At 56.4% G+C, this 21,856-nt stretch overlaps 4 protein-coding genes across 4 annotated transcripts; 3 read left to right on the top strand and 1 right to left on the bottom strand.

Moving 5' to 3' along the window:
- Positions 1-4,752: 4,752 nt before the first annotated feature.
- Positions 4,753-6,254, top strand: CGCS363_v000026 (Oleate hydroxylase FAH12; the record flags this gene model as incomplete). The annotated part of the gene is made up of 2 exons (XM_036631875.1): positions 4,753-5,785; positions 5,845-6,254. The coding sequence occupies 2 exons, from the start codon at positions 4,753-4,755 to the stop codon at positions 6,252-6,254; spliced, it is 1,443 nt and encodes a 480-aa protein (XP_036501444.1).
- Positions 6,255-9,653: 3,399 nt separating this feature from the next.
- CGCS363_v000025 (uncharacterized protein) lies at positions 9,654-10,262 on the bottom strand (the record flags this gene model as incomplete). The annotated part of the gene is made up of 1 exon (XM_036631874.1): positions 9,654-10,262. One exon carries the CDS (start codon positions 10,260-10,262, stop codon positions 9,654-9,656), a length of 609 nt encoding a protein of 202 aa, XP_036501443.1.
- Positions 10,263-12,499: 2,237 nt separating this feature from the next.
- Positions 12,500-13,718, top strand: CGCS363_v000024 (Neutral protease 2-like protein; the record flags this gene model as incomplete). The annotated part of the gene is made up of 3 exons (XM_036631873.1): positions 12,500-12,731; positions 12,783-13,489; positions 13,548-13,718. The coding sequence occupies 3 exons, from the start codon at positions 12,500-12,502 to the stop codon at positions 13,716-13,718; spliced, it is 1,110 nt and encodes a 369-aa protein (XP_036501442.1).
- A 4,378-nt stretch (positions 13,719-18,096) lies between these two features.
- Positions 18,097-21,750, top strand: IRE1 (Serine/threonine-protein kinase/endoribonuclease IRE1; the record flags this gene model as incomplete). Its single annotated transcript, XM_036631872.1, has 1 exon — positions 18,097-21,750. One exon carries the CDS (start codon positions 18,097-18,099, stop codon positions 21,748-21,750), a length of 3,654 nt encoding a protein of 1,217 aa, XP_036501449.1.
- Between the last annotated feature and the right edge of the window lie 106 nt (positions 21,751-21,856).

Here is a 21,856-nt window from a genome sequence, read left to right as displayed (position 1 = left end):
TTTGCTGCCCTCATCGGTCGTGGCATCGGGGATCCCAAAATCCTACAGGCGTAGTCGCTCTAGGCGCCTCTCGTGCCGCTCACATTACGGATGTTTGCCCAGGCTGGGACAACGGAGTCAAGGTCGACGAATTCCCATGTGAAAGTTGCAAGCTGGGGGGCCAAGTGCAAGACCTTCGTAAAGCTGGCCTGTGTTCTTCGCTGGCCTCCTCTTCCCCTGTTCGTGGAATTGAGTGCGTTGGGATTGGCCGACGATGTGGTGGTCTCAGCTTCTGGGTCAGCAGTACCAATGCCGAAGAACCCCACGATGAACTGACTGCATTGTTCAAAAGTCGTATCTATGGAGCTTTGATGGGTTTTGATGTGGAAAAAAAAAAGCAATCGTGATGAGAAGACGAATGGCCTGTCCTGAGCTTCCCGAAGAACATATCCTTGGTGGGCAGCGCAAGTGGGATCCGGTTGGCACAGACCAGGTACTCGTCCTTCAGATGTTCGGAGTGGGGGAGGGAGAGGTACGTATCTGCGAGGCCCTGGTGGTGACAAGGCCGGCCCTGGCCAGCAACCATCTCAACAAAATTCGAACCCCCAACAGAAAATTTCGAGAGGCAGGAAAGGGTCGAAAATAAGGAGACTGAACGATCACCACGCTGTAGAAGCGAGGTAGGCAAAACTGGACCCTAGGAATGCCACAAGCTTCCAGAAGACAGCGTCCCACAGTGTTTCAAGGTCTCTGCTGTCTTTCGGTCTTGTTCTTCTAGGTGCCTTCAAATCGACTCGACCCGAAGGCCGTTTCATCCAGTGTCTCGCGGTTTCGCCCGAGTGGAATGCATTCGCCCCTTCTCCTTCTCTTGCCTAACTTCGCCTTCTGCTTTTTTTTCCAATTTGGGTGTGAAAATTCGTCGAGAATGCAGTTCAGTGCACACTTTGGCATCTGACAACTTGTCTGTCGTTGAATGTTGGCGAAGAGCGGGCGTCAATTCAAGATTCACCTTTCCCCAGCGGGGCACCCCTGATTGGTCCATCGTGTCAGCCGTATGTTCCTCTCCCGATTGGCTGCTGTGTTTCTGGGAATACAGGTGGGCTCTCTGTCCAATTGAAGCGCTCGAGTCTGTCGTGTCTGTCCTGATTCCGCTGGTTCGTGGGGTTGAGACAGAGCGTGAGCCACTGGCGTTGCGTGCAGCGAGATACGTACCCGCCTTGTCTTTTCCCCTCCAACCCCTGTGTGCTCCTCTCCCCCTCTTCGACTCGGAGCGTGGGGAACCCAGGTACGTACTCGTCATCCTGTACTGCGTACCGCGACTTGGAGGCAGTATCGATCTTTACCCCAATGATCCTGAAAGCTGCCAACGCGATGGAATCCAACGCTTTTGCCCATGTCCGATGCGGCGCAGAGGGCCTTCTCCGCCATATACATATCGAGCCTCACCCCAGAGGCAGGCCACATTGCTCTGAAATCTCCTGACGTCAGGTTGTTTGGAGAGAATCGGTGGGACGACTAATGGCAGTGAGTGCGAACAAGCCAGGCCCTGGAAATGAACACCATCGAGTACGGCGTGAGCTAGTACCGACTGACAAGCGTCGCGCCGATCTGACTCGGTTTCGACAACGCTACAGCAGCGACGGCGGCGCCTGGAGATCTGGATCTCGCCTCAAGCAAGCAAGCGCCATCTTCACATGCACAGACACTGACAGCGAGGACGAGCTGCGCGTGGTGCGGCGGTGGTTGATGCGACGCGGGTTGGACACTTGGGTGACGGATGACCCGTCCACTGTCGTGGCTGTTGCACTGCTAGAAACAGAGCCAATTGACTTGAGCAGATTGCCCTGCCTGCCCAGAGACACGACGTCAGCAAGCGCTGTCCTGACACGGCAGATAGCACAACTGTACGGGAGCGGCGATATCTCGTGCAGCGGGGACGGCACGGCAGCAACAGGTCATGCTTGGGCTGGTAATGTCTTGAAGACACCGCCAAGATGCAAGTCCTCTGGAATGGGTGCAGCAGGCCCGGGTTGCCGATGTCTCTCGAGAGTCGGTGCCTGCCATTGACGAGCTCGGATCGACAAAGCTTGGGAATGGAGGCGAGATGGTCGTTGTTGTCGTCGCCCAGACCATCAAGTGTTCAGACATTGAAAGTATCGACGAATATGCCCACGAAGGGAATGTCTCGACAGACGGGCGAATCAAGTCATGCCACCGCTGGCAGTACTGTTGGGTCCGGGAGGCAAGGTGGAGGCTCAGGCAGAGTGTCTGAAAGGCGGTGAAGTTGAACCATGGCTCCTGTGGATCAGGCGAAAGGTGAGAGTACCTATGCATTAGGGCGACATTGGCGGTCGAAGCAAAAGCATTTTACGTTGTCAGTGTGTTTTTCTGAGGATCTGGAGCTGCGTTTTTCCAGGGAAGTCACAGCCGAGGGCCGCTTCGCAGGAAGGCAGGCAAGATGCAGGTGTAGGTGCAGGTGCAGGTGGATGTACTTCCTTCCGTTCGAACATCAAAGTACAAATACAAGTACCGGTGCCAATTGTGGGGTGGTAGGGAAGGTACCTTTTGTGTTTAGCGAGGGGAGGCTCCCTGGGCTGGTTGCCATGTTCCTTCCCGCCGGAGCGACCCCTCACCACCACCAATCTGCCTGGCTTGGAGGCTTGCAGGCTGGCTGGCTGGCAAGCCGCAAGGCAAGCAGCAGGCTGGGTTCCCTGCACCACCGCGTGTCCTGCGTGTCCTGTGCCTGTCTCGAGTTGCAGTGGTTTCAATGGCCACCTGCTAATTTGCCTCCCAAGGCCGGGGGTCGGTGTGCTGGAACTTGACCCTGATGTGAGAACTTAGCGGTGGCCACAGCGGAGCTCGTTAGCGATGATCGAGACCTGGCTGATAAGAAGATCCCTTTCTCAGACGTCTCGGTGTGCCCTGCGATGAATCGAAGTCGCCATGGCCGTGTCTGTGCAGCAATGCAGAAGGAGTCTGGAATGGCGGAAGAACAAGCAGGGGCGGCCGAGCACATCTGGCAGAGGCAGTGGCAGTAGCAGTGGCAGGGACGAACTGAGCAGCACCTGCTTCCTTCCTTCCTGCCTTGACGCGACGCATCTCAGTTTTCCCCAAAAGGTACTTCGTACTTCGTAGATGCGACGCTAGAAGCAGGTACGTATCCAACCAAGACCCTTCAGACCGCCGACTTCGTCCCAAAAATATTTTTGAGCCGATCTCTCTTTTTGCCTACCTTATCCTTCGGTGCCTTCACAGTGTTTTTCTCCTTCTTTCTTGCAGGCGCCAACAGCACCTCTGACTTGGATCCTGGCCCAGTCCGGCGTCTGCTGGGTAGGTAGCTCGCAAGCCTCTACCCCGCGGGCACAAGTACGACGAGATTTGGCTTGTGAATCTTCAGACTAACACCAGCTCCTTGAACAGCGGTTACCTTGGTTGACGGTTACCTTGCCCCAGGGCAGTACGAAACCACCGCACCGCATGGGCCGAGGATGTTTGCGCTTTAAGGTAAGGTAGTTATGGATGGATACCTGGACACGTTGCCCATATCTTTAGAAGTTGCAAAGACGGGCCCTGCAATAAAAAGGACGGGGGCTTTCCCAATGCCTACGGCTTTGCAAATGGCATTTGGAAATTAACATCAAAGCCCGTGGCCTGACCTGAACCAGCTCAGCTCCGATTCCAGCTCCCAGCTCCAGTTCCAGTGCCCCCAAGCGCGTCCCTTCCGTCCGGCCTCCAAGGAGTACGGCATCGTCTTAGTAACGGACGCGGATCAGAAGATACATCGCCTCACGCCTGGTCTTTGCCATCCGGCGTTGTACCTCTGGATTCTTGCCTCCCACCGGTGGATAACATTGCTAACTCGACAAACGGCGAGGCCCATCAAAAAAATCCAGCTGCAGTCACATCGGGCACCCCCCTGCCACGCGATTGCATTTGCATCTGTCCCTCCTCCTCTCTGGGCCCTCCAAATCCCCTTGCACCGTGCCCTGCTGCCCTGCAAACCCCCGCGACGACCATCAGCGGCCTCTCCAGTTCGTCCCCAACAAAAACGGAGGCGTGGGAACCGAGGGACAACTCCAGCAGCTGTGATTCTGTATCCGTACGCAGGTGGCAGCCACCCAGCCAGCACACGCAACGTTGGATACCTTATTACAACACCTATCCGTACAGCAAGCACACAGCACAGTAAGGTAAGGTAGGTACAGCACAGCATAAGGTACCTAGCATAGCATAGCTTAGGTTGCCTATCTCAGGTCACTACGGGCAGATTACAGATACCTCTCTGTCAGGGAAGGAGAAGCCAAACACCCAAGTACCTTACCTACCTTCCCGCTCCACGCAATACCCGTTGCGGTACCTGACCGGCCCTTGTTGGTCTTGGCACTTGCACCAGCAGGAGAAGAACGAGAGACAAGACACACAGACAGCCAGACGCACACCAAGCACTTGACAACGGGTCCCGTCCCGAGCCATCGTTTGCTAACTATTTTGTCTTTTTCGCCTCCGCTGTAACCCGATACCGACACATCTTTTTCCCCCCCGTCCCTTTTTCTCCACGGGCAGTGTGTGCTTCATTTATTAGTCCCCTCCCCTTCACTCCCATCCCGCCTTCGCTCCCCTTCTTTCGATTCTCAATTGGTATCCCTTTTACCTTCAAGGGCCATTGGAACTCTGCTCCCCCGTTCCTCTCAACCGGCCATCAACACCAAGGCCCCATACCAACCAGTTGTTGCTGCGTCCCCTTCAGCAACACACCACCCCCAACAATCAGCCATGGCTACCACCACCTCGACGCCGGCGGCCAAGAACCCCGTCCTTCGCCGCACCGTCACTTCCACCACCACCGAGACCGACGCCTCGGTCCCTTCGACTGCCGTGGGCTCTCCTGCCGACTCTCCTCGCCCCTCGGCCTCCTCGACCTCCCTCTCTTCCCTGGCGTCCGAGGAGCCCGTCAAGAAGGCCAACTACTCCAAGCTGTACGACACCTACGGCAACGAGTTTACCCCTCCCGATTTCACCATCAAGGACATCCACAATGCCATCCCGAAGCACTGCTTCGAGCGCTCTGCCCTCAAGGGCTTTGCCTACATCGGCAGAGACATCCTTTGCCTCGCCACCACCTTCTACATCTTCCACAACTACGTGACCCCCGAGTACATTCCCTCCAAGGCCGCTCGCGCCGGTCTCTGGGGCTTGTACACCGTTCTCCAGGGTCTCTTCGGCACTGGCCTTTGGGTTATCGCCCACGAGTGCGGTCACCAGGCCTTCTCTCCCTCCAAGACGCTGAACCACTCCGTCGGCTGGGTCCTCCACTCGGCTCTTTTGGTCCCCTACTTCAGCTGGCAGATTTCCCACAGCAAGCACCACAAGGCCACTGGCCACATGGAGCGCGACATGGTCTTCGTTCCCCGCACTCGCGAGCAGCACGCTTCTCGCGCCGGTCGTATGGCTCACGAGCTTGCTGAGCTGACTGAGGAGACCCCCATCTTCACCTTCCTCATGCTTGTCGCCCAACAGCTCGTCGGCTGGCCCAACTACCTCATGACCAACGTCACTGGCCACAACTACCACGAGCGTCAGCGTGAGGGCCGCGGCAAGGGCAAGCACAACGGCTACGGCGGCGGCGTTAACCACTTCGACCCCGCCAGCCCCATCTTCGAGGCCAAGGATGCCAAGCTCATTATCATGTCCGACATTGGCCTTGCCATTACCATCAGCGCCCTCGTCTTCCTCGGCAACAAGTTCGGATGGTCCAACCTCTTGGTCTGGTACTTCATCCCCTACCTTTGGGTCAACCACTGGCTCGGTAAGTTTTGACATCGACTTCGATGCTCCTGTACCCATTGCTGACAATGCACTTCGTAGTTGCCATCACCTTCCTCCAGCACACCGACCCCACCCTCCCTCACTACACCGGCGAGCAGTGGAACTTTGTTCGTGGAGCTGCTGCCACCATTGACCGCGAGATGGGATTCATCGGCCGCCACCTTCTCCACGGCATTATCGAGACCCACGTCCTCCACCACTACATCAGCACCATCCCCTTCTACAACGCCGATGAGGCTTCCGAGGCCATCAAGCCCGTCATGGGCAAGCACTACCGCTCCGACGTCAAGGACGGCCCGGTCGGTTTCATCAAGGCTCTGTACAAGTCCGCTCGCATGTGCCAGTGGGTCGAGCCCAGCGCTGAGGCTCAGGGCGAGGGCAAGGGCGTTCTGTTCTTCCGCAACCACAACGGCCTCGGCACTCCCCCCATCAAGGGCGAGGTTTCTTGAATGCAGGCGCTGGATAGGTAAAAGATGATGATCGTGTCATTCCAAGAGCCGGTCCCGGGTGGCCCCCTCTTCTCATAGTTCTTTTCGGGCGGGAGCGATCCTGATCGTTACCCCGCCGGGCCCCGGGCCCGACAGTCACGTCTCGTTAATGCGCGATCTTCCCAGTCGCCGTGGTAATGTTGAGACCGGGACGTCGTCGACAGACTTGGTCAGGCAAAAACGGTGCAGAAGCGATGATTTTGAACTTCGCAAGGCGTTAGCATGGTTATACCGGTCCAAATGGATAGACCCTAGAGACAGAGAGATCTAGTAGTAGAAGAAGCATAGAAAGGCTGCATCCGGGCATTCCGGCAAAATACTCGTGGCTCAAGACAATGTGTGACGTGATACCGTGGCGCCCCGTACTGACCAACAAATTGGACACGATTCGCTGGTGCTTTCCCTGTCGTCCTTCGACTCCCCGGCGGGACTCGGTAGGGACTGCACCGCTGTTCGCCCCGTGGTTGCGAGAGATGTGGTAGAGGTCACGCGAGATGAAGCTTGGACAAGAATGCGGGCTTCTTGATCCTGATCCTGATCGTGGAGAACAAGATGCGGGGGGAAACAAGCGAGCCCATGGACCAATGGCTGTTCACCTGATGCTAACCCGCTGGTTGGTCTTGGGTACAGGGTGTTAGTGCCACGGCTTGGGCCTCTGGGTTCTGCTAACCGAAATGACCTTGGTCCGGGAGACAGCTCCCGTCCGAGGCGGCCGGGGTATGCTCCGGCCAGGGGCTACCTTGATGTAAGCTCAGTCCGTACTTACGGAGGAGAGAGACGAAATAGGGAGAAAACTTGAATGGTGTTGACTCTTGACAGATTTTGTCATTTGGAGCAAGACAATAGCGTGCAAGATGACTGGTTACGAGGTACAGACTGACGAAGACGGTGCTGACAGACGCCTGGGCAAGACCACAGATTGGACAAGAAGAAAAAATCGTTCGATTTGTACGATTTCAGAAGAGACATATTTGGTGGTTGTGGAATAGTCGTGACCGTTTTGGTGGAGAGCGTTCTGGACCGACGCGTGAGACGGGCGAGCCGCTTGCGGACGTGGTGTTCTGGGCCGTGATGTTTTCGGAGCCGCGGGGCCACGTTGGCAGGGTCGAGATTGCGACGAGGGCGTGGTCTGGGCAACGGTCAGGCGCAACGGCTTCGTGGTTGCACAAGACACGTTTTCGACACGAATTGTGGATGGGTTGGTTGGTGATGGATTGGGGGGAGGATGGATGCGGGCTGTGGCTGGGACCCTTGGTGATTCTGTCAGCTGGATACTGGGGGGTTTGTAGCCTCATTGGGACGAGCTGGAGGCCAGAATTGGGTTTGAGGGCTGGCGGAGGGGACTCGTGATGCCTGAATTCGGACGTGGGTTTGCTCTGTTTCGTACGAGGCCCAATGGCCGGGTTACCACGCTCACCGGCCCGATGGGTGGGTGTGTCTCTCGTGAGGTATCTGTCTCTCATCAGAGTCAGTCTGATCGAGCGGCGTTGTGGAGTGTCTGCTGGGGTAGAGTGGCATCTGGGCTTGATGTTGTCGATAGCGCTTGTCTCGATGTCGACTCTTTTGGGGTTCTGGCGTCGGGCCGACGATGAGAGCTGTTTGCTGCAGAGCTCGGCATACCTCTGACAGGTTATCGTCAAGTGAAGATGCTTGCTTTCCAACAGATCACACAGAACATTGCAATGGCAAGCCGAGTTAGGTACCTAGAGGGTGGGCATTGGAGCCGTCTGCGACGAGAAGAAGGATTCAAACTCCTGACCATCGAAGTCGATAGGGTCTTCCGGCCGAAGTAGCCCACAACGCGCGTCGACACTCGCATCCATGTCGTCGACTACCGCGGCCGTATGCCAGTATTTGGAACAGAAGTCTAGGAGGCCTGTAAGGTTTTGCCCAGATCTCTGGCTACCCGAGACAAACATCCTTCGTTCGACAGAGACAACATCGAAAACATTGCAGTGTGTCGTGTGATTTCAACAACGAAGTAGACCAGTCTCAGTGCAGAGAGAAGAATTTTCTAGGCCATGGGTCTCGCGAGAAGGTTGCCGGGCTAAGCGGAGTGGTCTCCGGACGGCAGGGCAAGGTTTGAATAGTAATGTGATATCACCTCTAGCGGCGGACGTGGCCCGTTGGTCGGAGGGCTTTTCCATCACGGCAGTTGCGAAAAGGCCCGAGAGGAGCAGAGTCGTCAAGTCGTTCGTCAAGTCGTAACGATCTGGAGGGTCTTTTTGCCAAGGCCTAGTAGCACATGGGATCGCGCGGCAACTTCCAGAGAATATCGACGAATGCGGAAGTACCAGTTGTAAAAAACGCATGGTATTTGAGGTGTTGGTGAATTTTCTGAAGGATGCGCTTTACTTGCGAGGGAAGAAGCTACGGTTGAGATGCCGACGTTCCATATGGGTCTTTGAACGAGAGAGTCAGGTTCTCGGAGGACTTGAAAGAATGCCATGCGGTTTGTTGCAAAGAACCATGGGATATCGACTTCCGCATGCAGGAGTTTCGTCTGCCAGTCCCACTGGAAATCTCATGCGCAACTAAGGTAGTCCACGCGAGATGACCGGACCCTCGATCGGCTCGCCTTTGGAGGACGAAGAGGCTCCACGTGTATGTGGGCGATCCTCGTTTTGTGCAAGTTTCGAGAGAAAGAGTGAAAGCGTGCCGTCGGCGTGGTGGCAAGTTGCGACGCACGTCGAGGGACCCAGGTCTTGGGCCCCGGTGCTAAGGGCCGTCTAGTGTGCCCGTGGTGCTTTCAGTCCGGAAAGATGGTGTGCTTCCGGGCGCTTGGGTTGGTCCCAGATTGTCGGTAGTTATGGCTCGGCTCAGAGATCTTGAGGCGCGTGTTATGCCATGATTTGGTTTAGCTCTGTCAAGGTCGTGGGTTAGCCTACCTGCCGAGCAGAACGAGGTTGGACTCGGCTTCGGCTCTCGGCCTCCAGATCTTGAGAACAATACACTAGAGCTGTTGAATACAATCTTGGTTGATGATTACGTGGATGGTTGTGCCGGGGGACATTATGGGGTGCGTCAACAAAGAGGGGTGCGAGTTCGTCTTGGACGGGTTAGACTGGGCTTTGTCAAGAGTTCTCAGTCAAAGACGTCTCAGTGAATGAGTCCCCGAATGTCTCTGCCTTTTCCAAAGAGACTCGTCCAGACCGAAGCCTACGTCATTTTCTGCTTTGGGTCAACCATGCCGAAACCACGTTTTTGACGCAAACCACACATGCAACGAACGTCTGTGTCGAAAGGGGGATCTTCAGGGACATCTCGTGAGTGTGGTTACACAGCCGTGCATACCGGGTTGCTGGGATATGTAGGTGTCATAGGTAGTATGCCATATTGATTCAGTAAAAAGTTGTCTAATTACGCAACGGTAACCTCGATAGCTTCCGTCTCAAAGTCGCCCGAGAGAACGCCATCACCGAACTGTAGCTTCATGAGAGTATCCTTGCTAAGCTTATCCGCCGTCGTGGGCCACACAGTCTGCCACGTCCCCTTGGCCGCCACCCGCGGCGTCTTGCCGAGCCTGTCAAACAGCAGCACGGTTTCGCGCAGGATTACTTCGTTCTCCGTGGTGTCGCCCGGTTGGAGGGTGACCATGTCCTCGTCGCGGGGTGGCATGATCCGCTTCAGCGCGATGGTGTCGATTTCGAGCGGGGCGTCTGCGCCTTCCGGTGTGACGGAAAGGACTCCGAGCTGGAGGGCTAGGGGGTCCAGGGGCGTGGCCCAGCGCAGGATCGTGAGGGGTGCGTTGTGGTCGTTGGTAACAGAGAAGGTGACCGTGGGAGGGGAGGTTGAGGATTGACGAATGCGGATGCTGAGCTTGGATAGCGCGTTGTTCTTGGTTTCCTCGGACATGTTGGATTGTGTGTCTCGGGAGGATCCGTGGTTGTAGGTGAGGACGAGGAAGAGAACGATCAGAATGAAGACTATGGGACGGAAGAGGGCGCGAGCAGATGAGATGATGCTCATTGAGCTTGGTAGGCGATGAGGGGCAGGTTGTTGAAGCTGAGAAGGTGAGGGTTGAGTGTTCTGGCCGAGGGGTTGGGTGGTTCACGATGATGCGGTAGACCACGCCTGCAGATACCTATTGGCGGGTCGGAGGAAGACAGCCAGGCAGAAGGTGCTAGACGGAACGGCTGCCCAAGACGGCAAGCGTGCTGGAAGATGCCGGATGACGTCAAGCGATTGAATGCGGTCTTTGTACGGCTGGGCAATATCGGTTTGCCGTCAGGATATCCAACGTGGTGGGCAGAAACGAACCGGCGAAGCAGGCCGGGCGCACTAACCTGGAAGAAGCAGGCGGCCGTGGTTGTGGAATGCTGCGCGGACTGAGCCACGCGATGCTAGCCCACGATTGCGACGGGTTCGATCCAAACTGCTGGGATGCTTGGGAAACGAGACGATGTTTGTGATTTGATGGAGTTGTAAGTGGCGCGTCGTACGTACGGAGTTGGAGATGTCGACCGATGTGCGCTACGTTGGCGCGTGGGAAACGATCACAAGTTGGATATCAAACAACTTCGGCATCTGCTGCTCTGCCGCCGCTTGACTCGGATTGCGTGTCGACGGGAAACCCCGCACTCTGCAGCGCCGGATGAGCGTACATGCATCCAATGCCGTCAGGCTGCTTGCTGTATGCTTATTGAAGAAGTTGCAATCGAGCAGACGGCCCGGGCTGCAGACCCGATACGGCGCTAGAATGCAGCCACCATCCCAGGTGCTTCGATGGCCCGCTGGTCCTGCATAAACACCAGCGCGGCGCGTGCACCAAAGAGGAAGGTCGCCTAAGGTAGTGGCCGTCCGCGATCGTGACTGGTGGATTTCTGGCCCGGAGCCTCGGCGCCGGACCAGACCCACATAGCTCCGGTATCCTGCCGGGCCTCATCGGAGGAGGGCCAAGACACGTTCCGTGTCTTACCAAATGGTACCGATAAAAAATATCGTATGAGTTTGCCAAGCCAGTGAGGCAGCTAGACCAAATTGCAGACGAAAGTCGTCACTCCCGAAAACCGGTATCCTGGAACCCCGAGAGAAAGGACTGTTCGAGTGCTCCGTTCCAGGCGACATGTTTCAATAATGCGTGGCCGTTCATTGTCGCCGTGTACAGAACCATGTCTCGCGCCCGCCCAGAACAAACTCACCCCTACGCCTGTCTCATAGACAGCCCTTGTTCTTGAGACTTCGCGGCAGGGCTTGGTGGTATTGGCGTAGCGGAAGGGGCTACCAGGCCCCGCGCCTCTGGGGCCCGTTTCTTTATGGCCTGTATGTTCGGATACCGCATGCGGTCAGAGTGGGTCCTTGAGGGACCCCCGACGGGGCCTACGGCGGCTGTTCGGCGGAGCAACTGGCTCTGCAGATCTTCCTCTCTTGCGGAGGACGGCAGTTTCTGAAGCTCGTGGCTCTCTCATGGACCGCACCCACCAGCCAGGTACGAATGCCTGTGATCTTCAGGGACAACACTGTCCGTTGACATGATCATCGCTCTCCACGCGCATTGTCTGCGACGGCCGCTGAAGACAGAGGCCAAGCAGAATCTGGGTCTAGTGGCTTTTCTGAGAGGCGTTGGCCTTCTCAATGAAGCATCCGCATCTGTTGTTTGTGGCTTACCTGTGCTGTCTTTCCCTTCCGCTGGAACCGTAGTCTTTTGGCTTGAAAGCCAGAGCTGGTGGGCGCCTTTGCCGACTTTTGGACCCTGTTCCATCGTTTACGGTATCCTCTACGACGGTTTGCGTCGCTCTCTTCCCTACTTCCCAAGTACACTACACACCACCAACGGGATCTTCCTTCCAGTCCCCTGTAGATCTCAGTTTACACCCCATGTCGAGTTCTAGCTCGCCCATGGCAGACGCCTTCCGTCTCCACGTACTCGTCTCCGGCTGCCGGGCTGGCCAGAGCGCCTTTTCCCGACGCCTTCTCTGTCTAGCCGCTTGAGCACTCACTTGAGCCTCCATGCCGAGTCCCTTGACCAGTTTCTGGTGGCTTGAGTCCCGATGTGCTCCATCTTTGTCGTCCGCATTGAGCGGCAGTTCCTCACGCTCAGCTGTAGTATCTGAAGTGCGAAGATGCGTTGGATCAATTCGATATAAGAACAAGATGCATTCCAGCCTCTCGACAACTTCTTTTTTGGATCATCACACTCAACTCCAACAACACTCTCAACTCTTCGACTCTCGACGCCTCAACAACCGCCGATTTCAACAGTCAAGATGAAGTCCTTCGCCGCTCTTGCCCTCTTCGGTGCTCTGGTCGCCGCCGGCCCAATCAACAACCAGAACAACACCACCTCATCAACCATCACGACCAACCTTACCCACGAGCCCGATACCACCACCGCCCAACTGAGTATCACCAACACTGGCAACGAGACGTTGAGGTGCTTTGTCCCCGGAAGTATCCTGGACGACGCACCGGTTGAAAAGGTGGTCGTCTCCGCCAACGGTGAGTTTCCTCTCTCATGCCACACATGATCTGAGACTAAGACATAAACAGGCGAGCGAGTTCCTTTCGAGGGTGTCCGCCTCCGCATCGCGCCTCCCAGCATGATCACCAACGAGTCCTACATGGTTATTGAGCCCCAGCAAACTGTCGACCGCACCATCGATATCGCCGAGTTGCACGATCTGAGCTCGGGCGGTGACTTCAACGTCACCGCCAAGGGCGGCATGCGGTGCACAACGGGCGACTCCACCAACCTCACCACCTGGGTGCCCTTCAAGTCCAACACGCTCCACATCAAGGACGTCAACGGCACCCAGGCCGCCATCACCCGCCGCGACTTCCACGCCGAGGCCAAGCGCGTCGCCGTCCAGCCCGGCTGCACCGCCGCCCAGAGCACTGCCGTCAACAACGCCCTCACTCACTGCACCAACCTCGCCAAGGACGCCGCCCGCGCCGTGATGCTCGACGACAAGAAGACGATGGAGTTCTTCAAGACCACCGACCAAGCCACCAGACGCAACATCAGCATTGCCTTCAGCAAGGTCTCCAACGAGTGCGGCTCGCGCCTCGCGGCTAACAAGGGCACCGCGCTTGCCGTCGCCAACCCCGTCTCCAAGCTCTACTGCACCGACGTCTACAGCTCTTGCAGACCCGGCGTCCTGGCCTACACCCTCCCCTCGCAGAACTACATGGTCAACTGCCCTCTGTACTTCAGCGCTCTGCCCTCGCTCACTTCCACCTGCCACGCTCAGGATCAGGTATGTGCCTCTCTACTACACACGCGCTCTGAAGCCATGTCACTAACAGCCTCGCCAGTCTACCACTACTCTTCACGAGATGACTCACCTGACCTTCATCAAGGGCACTCTTGACTGGGGCGTCTATGGCTACACCGGCATCAAGGCGCTCACTGCCGCGCAGAACTACAACCACGCCGACACCTACTGCCTCTTTGCCAACTCTGTCAACATTGGCAAGACTTGCTAAGCGCAGAACGCAACTGGTGACGAGGGGTCTGATCGAGTGTTGGGAGTGTTGCTTGGAGTTTTCCTTTGTACAAAAACCAAAACGATCGTTCGATTGTCTATATTGACATTGCCGACTACGCCAGGGGCCGAATATTTGCCCTGTACATAGGCGGGCGGATCTAATCAGTAATATTTAGTTAGACTTGATGGGGGCCGAGAACTTTTCTCTTGGCACGCCCGATAGACATTTCACCTTTAGAGATAGAAGAACATAAAAATCATCTACCCTGACACGGTCCGAGGCTTTTTGGTGCACCCGGTGACTTGCACTTGAACATTCCAACCGCAATTTAAGCGATTCAGCCCTCAAAAGCTCATCCGAACGAATATGGTTGCCGATCAAGGGGGCGGCAATTGTGAATCGAAGCTTGTGACGAACAAGAGCAATATGCTCTAACGATGTCTGTGGCGCTTGCTGGAGGTTGAGGCATGCATGGCTGCATGCAAGCCATCAGCCGTAATGTTCGAGGGCGGAGCAAAACCGCCGCCGTTGGAGCTTTCTCAGTGTCAATATTTCCACGATGGCGCGCTGCGGCATTCGGGGGCATTCTCTGTAACCGGAAAGCTCTCATTTATTGCGAGCAAGATACCTTCCAACGGGGACCCATCGCGCAATGAATTTTTGATATTCGAGCGGGCCGGAGCTACGGGGACTTGCTCGGCGGAAATCACTTCACGTGCGCGCGGGCTGCGGGCACCGCGACGAGAGAGGTCTGAAATAACGTCGTATCGATCCCGGTCCTGGCGACATGGGGGGGCTGGGGGGCCGGGTCGGAAGATGGCCCTGAACCTGAGATGGATCACAGTCTTTTCTGGTGAGGGAGATGGTGAATCAATCACACACTGTTGCCCCGCTGGCGTTTGGTGGACCAGGTTGTTCCGGCGACCTCGCTCTCGGGCCCAACGGCGGAGAACGGCAGACGAGGGTTGATTGAAGTGGGCTGGTATTGCCGCGTACCCCATTGCGTGCTTCAACTCGAAGTGGTCGTACAAGCTCACATTACCTCTTTGTGGGTGATGATGCAAAGCGTCAAGCCACAGGCAAGAGCGTTGCGAGATGGCGGCGAGCGAGAGCAGATATTCTGATTAAATGAGGCGTGTCGTCGACCGGTGCATCTGCATGATACATTGGAGGCTGCAGGAGTCAAAGTCTACCGAGTCACGCGCGAGAGGGTTTGCACTTGCACCGCGTCTGCGTCGTCTGTGGTTTGCGTGTGGCCGCGGGCGCAGACGAACAGGCGTGGGAAAGTTTGCTGGAAGGTTCCGGGTGGGAGGCGGCTTGCGGAACACACAGACTTTTGTTGACGGGGACAGGAGAGTTTGGGCATCGTGCGACGATCTCGCAGTCAATCTGAGGGGGAGCGGTCCGAAGTACACACACTATGGCTACCGCAACATGGCTTTGCTGTTGTTGTTGATAAAGTCCAAAAAAAGGTTGCGCGACGGGGTGGGATGTAAGGGATATCAGACGAGCGGACGAGAGGGAGGGAATGAATATCCGTTACCGTCCGAATGCGTGAAAGAGGACGACGGGAAGAAGCCAAGAAGAGTTGTGGTAGCATTGCACCACTTGGAAGTAGGGAGAAGGCAATGCGTCATGTCTGGGATGTCTCGTCTTGTCACTTGTCAGGTTCCAGAAGAAAGGGAAGATTGGGAGACTCGGACAGTGGATCGAATGTTGTGCTTGCACCCGTTGAACGGTACCTTGCTTGAGATCAAACGCTAGAAGAAAGGTTTGGTTTGGCCGGGGTTCAGTTGTGATGCCGTGTCTTGCGTGATTGCGTGCCTGAGTGAGGCGCTGTATCCGTACTCGTAAGGCGAGTCTGGGTCTGAGTCTGAGTGTCTTTGGAGATGGAAGCCGAGGAAAGGCTGGGACGTGAATGTGATGTGAGGTGATGTACGGATACATAGCCCGTACAGGCAAACAGGTATCAGGGGGTGGCGAGAGCTGGTGAACTCGAAATCGAGCTCGGGGTAGATGACTAAGGCGGATGACACAGTATGATAGGCGGCTTCCCGCTGCCGCCCCCCCCCTCCATCTTGATGCCGTCCGTCGAGTTCAACCTGGCGGCTGCGGGTTAGGCTAATGTCGCGGACCAGTGACGAACGAGCTGCAGGAACAGCCGACATGACGACCAATCTAGGGACTAGGGACTAGGCGACAGAGTCCGTCATCTTCCTAGCTGAGGCCACAGTGTCTGATCATCTCACGCAGTTGACGCAATCGCGGCTCGATCAGCGATGTGGTTGACGAGGGCGAGGGATTGTCGGGATGGGCGTTGGCACTGACAGAGTTGGCCAAAGATCCGCTGCAGGATCGATGATGCCGAGCCGAGTACTCTGTAGACGCTGGAGAGCAGACAGAAGATGATGCAGCTGCCCAGGTTGTGGATGGCCTCCGATTTGCCGGGCTAGCGTCCACACGCGTGTGGATGAAGAACCCACTTGCTCACTCAACCCAGACAGCTACAGGTTGAACTCAGACTGCCAGTCTCGGGGTCGGGGAGGCCAGTTCGGACTGAATTCCAGGATGGATCATGTTTGCCGTCGTGTGGATCATTCTTGACTGACAAAGTAAGGTAGCGGATAGCACCTCTGAGAGAGAGAGGGACGAGGGAGTCGAACGCGTTGAACATTCTCTGGCCCTGGAACACTGAACCTTGCGACACCAGCCGCTAGGTAACTCGCAGTCTCTGCTCAGCCAGTGGTCTGGGACATTCCAGCCAAGCCCAGAGAAGGATAGGTAGGGGGGGCTGGCTTTCAGGGTTCGGGAGCCGGAGCCCTAACAAGACCCTGAATCTGGAAATTTGAACTTGTTGACCTTTCTTCATATGTGAGTGTGTGTTTGGTTGGTCGCGAGGTGTTGTCGAGTCTGTTGATGTCGTTGAATGTGTGTGCATGATGACCGATATCATGATTGACGTCTTCATACCCGCACATCACCCCATCCCCAGTGTTCAAGTGGTGGACTTTTTTTTGGTTTTGGGGTCAGTCAGCAGCAGCAATAGCAGCAGCTGGAGGGAGAGTGATGGGCAAAAAAAACCCCGCGATTTTAGTTTGCCACAGTTTGAGGATCCCAAGGGGCGTCCCAGAATGCGATCGGCTGTCCGGTGGGTGTCCTGTGCCTGTGGCCGTAGGTACCTATCCGTAGTGTAGTGTCTCCTCCCTTTCGAAACTGGGGGAGCAACGCCTCCCTCTGACTGGCTGGCTGGCCGACAGCGGGTGGGGTTCGCTTGACGGGAATGGTGGGGCTAGACGGTGTCACTCCGTAAAACAAACTGTACGTGAATGCACCGTAACGAACAGTCTACGTACTGTACGGTCAGGCCCCTGCGCCTTCCAGTGTGTTTCCTCTTCCCCTGAGGTGCCCACAGTTCCCTTCGGCCCCCCCTTCCAGACCTGATCCCCGTCAGCCCGTGCAGCCGTGGACCGTGGTGTGGTACGAGTCCCGCCGGTGCTAACTGCTTCCCTTGCCTTCCACCACACGGCACACGCCAGAGCAAAGCCACGCCTCCAGCAGCGGCAGCTGCCCAGCTGCAGACCCAGCCGTGCCGTCCAGTCCAGTCGCTTATTGGGGTGCCACCAAGGTATCTTTCCGCCTTTTTCACCGCCAAAAGCTACTTGCCCACAACAACCAAGAAACCACCCGGTCGACAGCAACCACCCTGTGGCACCTCACCTGCTCTGCTGGGCTCACTCAGTGCGTGCTGAGGTAGGTACCTTACCCAAGTACCTACCTTACATACCATCCAGCTTGGGGCTGGCTGACTGACTGCTGAACAGTGAACTGACTGTGGGCGTGGGCGGCTTGTGCTTCAGCCAAAAAAAGGCGAAAAAACCACAGAGCTGACAAGGCCCGGCGCAAAAAAAAAAGAAGAGGCAGTAACCCAGCAAGTAGCATTCAAACCCTCCCTCTTTCCGAGGAAACCACCACTTCCACCCAGACTCAGACTCAGGTCCTTCCCGCCCTCCCGCACTCTCTTCTGCAACCTTCAACCTCCCCTCTCCGAACACTTCAAGGTGCATTTCTTCCATCGCCAGCATCATCTTTTGATCCATCCGAATACATATCCCACCCCACAGCGGCCCATCTGCGTCTGCTGTCTGTATTCGCCGTACCTGTGCCTGGGCCCGATTTAGTTCGCTAGCCCAACCAACCCACCTTCACATGGTCCACGGCCTCCGCTGCCCTCGAACCATCATCGCCAGCGTCACCTCCACGACCACCACAACCACCGCTCCCACCGCCTATACCACTGCTCCTATGTCTCGCCTGCATCTCGACAACGACTGGGAAGCGTTGATGTAAATCCCTCCCGCATCACGACAAATCGACCATGCTGCGACGCCCGCCTCGTGAAGGGAGGCGCGGCGCCAACCAGCGGACCTACCTGCTTGCTCTAGCAGTTCTCGTCATCTCCTGCATCCCCCTCGCCGATGCCCAACAACAACCCATCGACGCTATCCCTCGAGTCCAACAGCCTGCCCCCGGGAGCAGCCAACATGAGGGCATACACGACATAAACCCCGAAGCAGCCCGCAACTGGGCTGCCACTCTTGAGGCCGACAATGCTGCCGTGTCTCAACGACGCAAGAAGACCGTCACGTCTTCCAAAGAACAAATCAACAACCGTCGGAACACCCCCGAATCTATAATCATTCCTAACGATGCGAGCGCCGTCGCAACTTTGGCTCCGGCTCAGTCCGTGAGAGCACCATCTCCTTCTGGACATCGACCCATTGTGTCCCGTGTTGCCGGGGCCAACGGGATCTCTACGCAGCACCATGCGCGGAGTCTGAAGGACTGGGAAGTAGAAGACTTTGTCCTCTTGGCGACCGTCGATGGACACCTCTATGCCAGCGACCGCTTCACTGCCCGCGAGCGTTGGCACCTCGAGGTCGACCAGTCCATGGTCGAAACAAAACACTTCCGCCTCAACGCGTCCGAACTCGACGACGACTACAACTTCATCGACCACTACGTCTGGGCCATTGAGCCAAACCGCGACGGAGATATTTACTACTGGGTCCCCGGTGCCAGCGAGCCCAGGCTGTTGTCCACCGGCTTGACCATGAAGCAGATGGTCGACGAGGGCGCGTCTGCCCTCGACAACCCGCCCATCGTCTACACCGGCACAAAGAAGACGACAATGATAACCCTCGACGCCGCCACCGGCAGAGTACTCAAGTGGTTCGGATCTGGCGGCTCGCACGTTAACGAGGCCGAGAGCTGCCTGCGACCCAACGCGTTGTACGACCAAAACAACGAGGAGTGCAGCTCCACAGGCACAATCACGCTCGGCCGCACCGAGTACGAGGTCGGCATCGCTCGGAAAGACGGCCGTCAGATTGCGTCTCTAAAGTACTTCGACTGGACCCCCAACACAAACGACTGGGACCTATTGAATCAATACCATCAGTCTATCGACAATCGTTATCATACAACTCGACACGATGGCCGAGTTTACGGTCTCGACTACAGCCGAGACAATTTTGAACATGACCGACCCGAGGAGGGATTGTTCTGCAGCGAGAAATTCCCCGCCCCGGTGGTCAAGGTCTTTGATGTCTGTCGGCCGTGGGGAGTTCTTCCCGAGAGCAACCCCGACCTGATCGTCCTCCCACAGCCCGTTCCACCGGCTAAAGACGAGTCCATCGCTCGCGTCAGAAACCAGCGAATTTTTGTAAACCAGACCGAAACAGGAAACTGGTATGCCCTTTCAGGCCGTTCATATCCTCTCATGGTGCTGGCTCCCACCGCCAAGACTTCGGAGCCCGACTGGCTCCAGCTCGGCCACCCATGGGAGAAGATGAACGAGACCCAGCGAATCAGGGCCATGATTGGAACCCACAACATGGATGCCGTCCACAAAGGCAAGATCTACCAAACCCCCAGTCTGCCCGGTCGGCAGGATGTCATCGACGTGGACCCCGAGAACGACTCGGCGCTGCCTGTGCCAACGCCTCAGCCAGACGAAGAGTATGAACCTGTTGAAACGACAATCGTCAACAAGGTCAAGCAAATCCCGCAGCAGGTGTCCAACAGCTTCATCGACTTCTTCTCCAACCCCATCTTCATCCTTCTCGTCGCCTCTCTTTTGTTCCTCTACCAGAAGGACTTGCGTCGCTGGTACAAGGCCAAGACAACGAAATGGTACAAGTGGGAGGAGACGACAGACACCGAGGACAACGGTGACACCGTGACGCCAGAGCCCACGGTTCATGACCAGGTCGTGCCGCCCGCGACTGCGGAGAACATCCCCAAGATCGAGGAGCCTGCCCCTGAACCCAAGGTTGAAGAGGCCCCTGTTGACAAGGCCGAGGCCGAGGCACCCGCTGCGGCCCGTGAGGCACCACCCCCACAACCTGACAGGTCGGGGGCGTCGACCCCCAAGCCAGCCGCCGCCCCCAGCGACCAATCGTTGACACCGCCCGAGCCTGGAACCCCTGAAGTTAAGAAGAAGAAACCGGCTCACCGTGGTCGACGCGGTGGCACTAAGCACCGCAAGGGCAAAAAGCGGGAAGAAGCATCACAGTCCCGCGATGATGACCCACCACAGTCTGTGGAAGACGCCGTCAACAAGGCCAAGAAGCTGGGAGGCCAGGTGACCCAATTGGAGCCCGACGTTGTTACAGTCACGAACGACATGCAAGCGGTTTCCGGCCCGATCATTCGTATGGGAAATATCGAGGTCGACACCGACAATCAGCTCGGCACAGGCAGCAACGGTACTCTTGTCTTCGCTGGCAAGTTTGACGGACGTGAGGTTGCTGTGAAGCGAATGTTGATCCAGTTCTACGATATCGCCTCCCAGGAAACCAGGCTGCTGAGGGAAAGTGACGACCATCCCAATGTCATTCGTTACTACGCTCAGCAAGTCAGAGACGGTTTCTTGTACATTGCCCTTGAGCGATGCGCTGCATCCCTCGCTGATGTCGTCGAGAAGCCCCATCACTTTGGAAAGCTGGCACAAGCTGGCAAGGCCGACATTCCCGGTGTTTTGTACCAAATCACAAACGGAATCAACCACTTGCACCAGCTTCGCATCGTTCACCGCGACCTGAAGCCCCAGAACATTTTGGTCAACGTCGACAAGCACGGCAAGCCCCGCCTTCTGGTTTCCGACTTTGGTCTGTGCAAGAAGTTGGAAGGTGGGCAGTCGTCGTTTGGCGCAACGACCGGTCGCGCTGCTGGTACCTCTGGTTGGCGAGCCCCGGAATTGTTGCTGGATGACGATGCGAACCACACCGCCATGGTTGACAGCATCAATAGTGGCTCCGGTTCGATTCTCGTCGGCTCCGACATGGTTTCTGGACGCCGCGCCACCCGCTCCATCGACATCTTCAGCTTGGGCTTGGTTTTCTTCTACGTTCTGACTAACGGTCTGCATCCCTTTGACTGCGGCGACCGTTACATGAGAGAGGTCAATATTCGCAAGGGCAACTTCAACCTCACGCCGTTGGATTCGCTCGGTGATGTTGCTCCCGAAGCCAAGCATCTCATAGGCTGGATGTTGAATGCGGAGCCCAAAGAACGTCCAACGGCCCGCGAAGTCTTGGCTCATCCCTTCTTCTGGCCCGCCAAGAAACGTCTTGCATTTCTCTGCGATGTATCCGACTCTTTTGAGAAGGAGCCCAGAGACCCCCCGAGCGGACCGTTGCAGAAGATGGAGGAATATGCGCCAGAAATCACTAAGGGTGATTTCCTCCGCCAGTTACCGCGTGAGTTTGTCGACTCTCTGGGCAAACAACGTAAATACACGGGTTCGAAGATGCTTGATCTGTTGCGTGCCCTGCGCAACAAGAAGAACCATTACGAGGACATGTCGGATTCGTTGAAAAAGGCGGTTGGCCCATTGCCGGATGGGTATCTTTCGTTTTGGGGCGTAAGATTTCCTCGACTGCTTATTGACTGTTGGGAGCTTATCTGGACCGTGGAATGGGACCAATCTGATAGGTTTAAGGAGTATTATGAGCCACAGGGTCTCTAAAGTCTTTTAAAATTGAAGCGTTCTGTTTTTTCTCTTTGACCTCATCTTCTGCTGCCTTTGCATGTGCCTTTGTCTTGCCCGTAATATCTTTATCGGTTTCATCGCA

Source organism: Colletotrichum siamense (genome assembly GCF_013390195.1).
Source record: "Colletotrichum siamense strain Cg363 chromosome Unknown KSG_Cg363_contig01, whole genome shotgun sequence".
NCBI classification, from domain to species: Eukaryota; Fungi; Ascomycota; class Sordariomycetes; order Glomerellales; family Glomerellaceae; genus Colletotrichum; species Colletotrichum siamense.
Note: the sequence above shows the minus strand (reverse complement) of the source record. Positions and strands in the feature narration are given on the sequence as shown.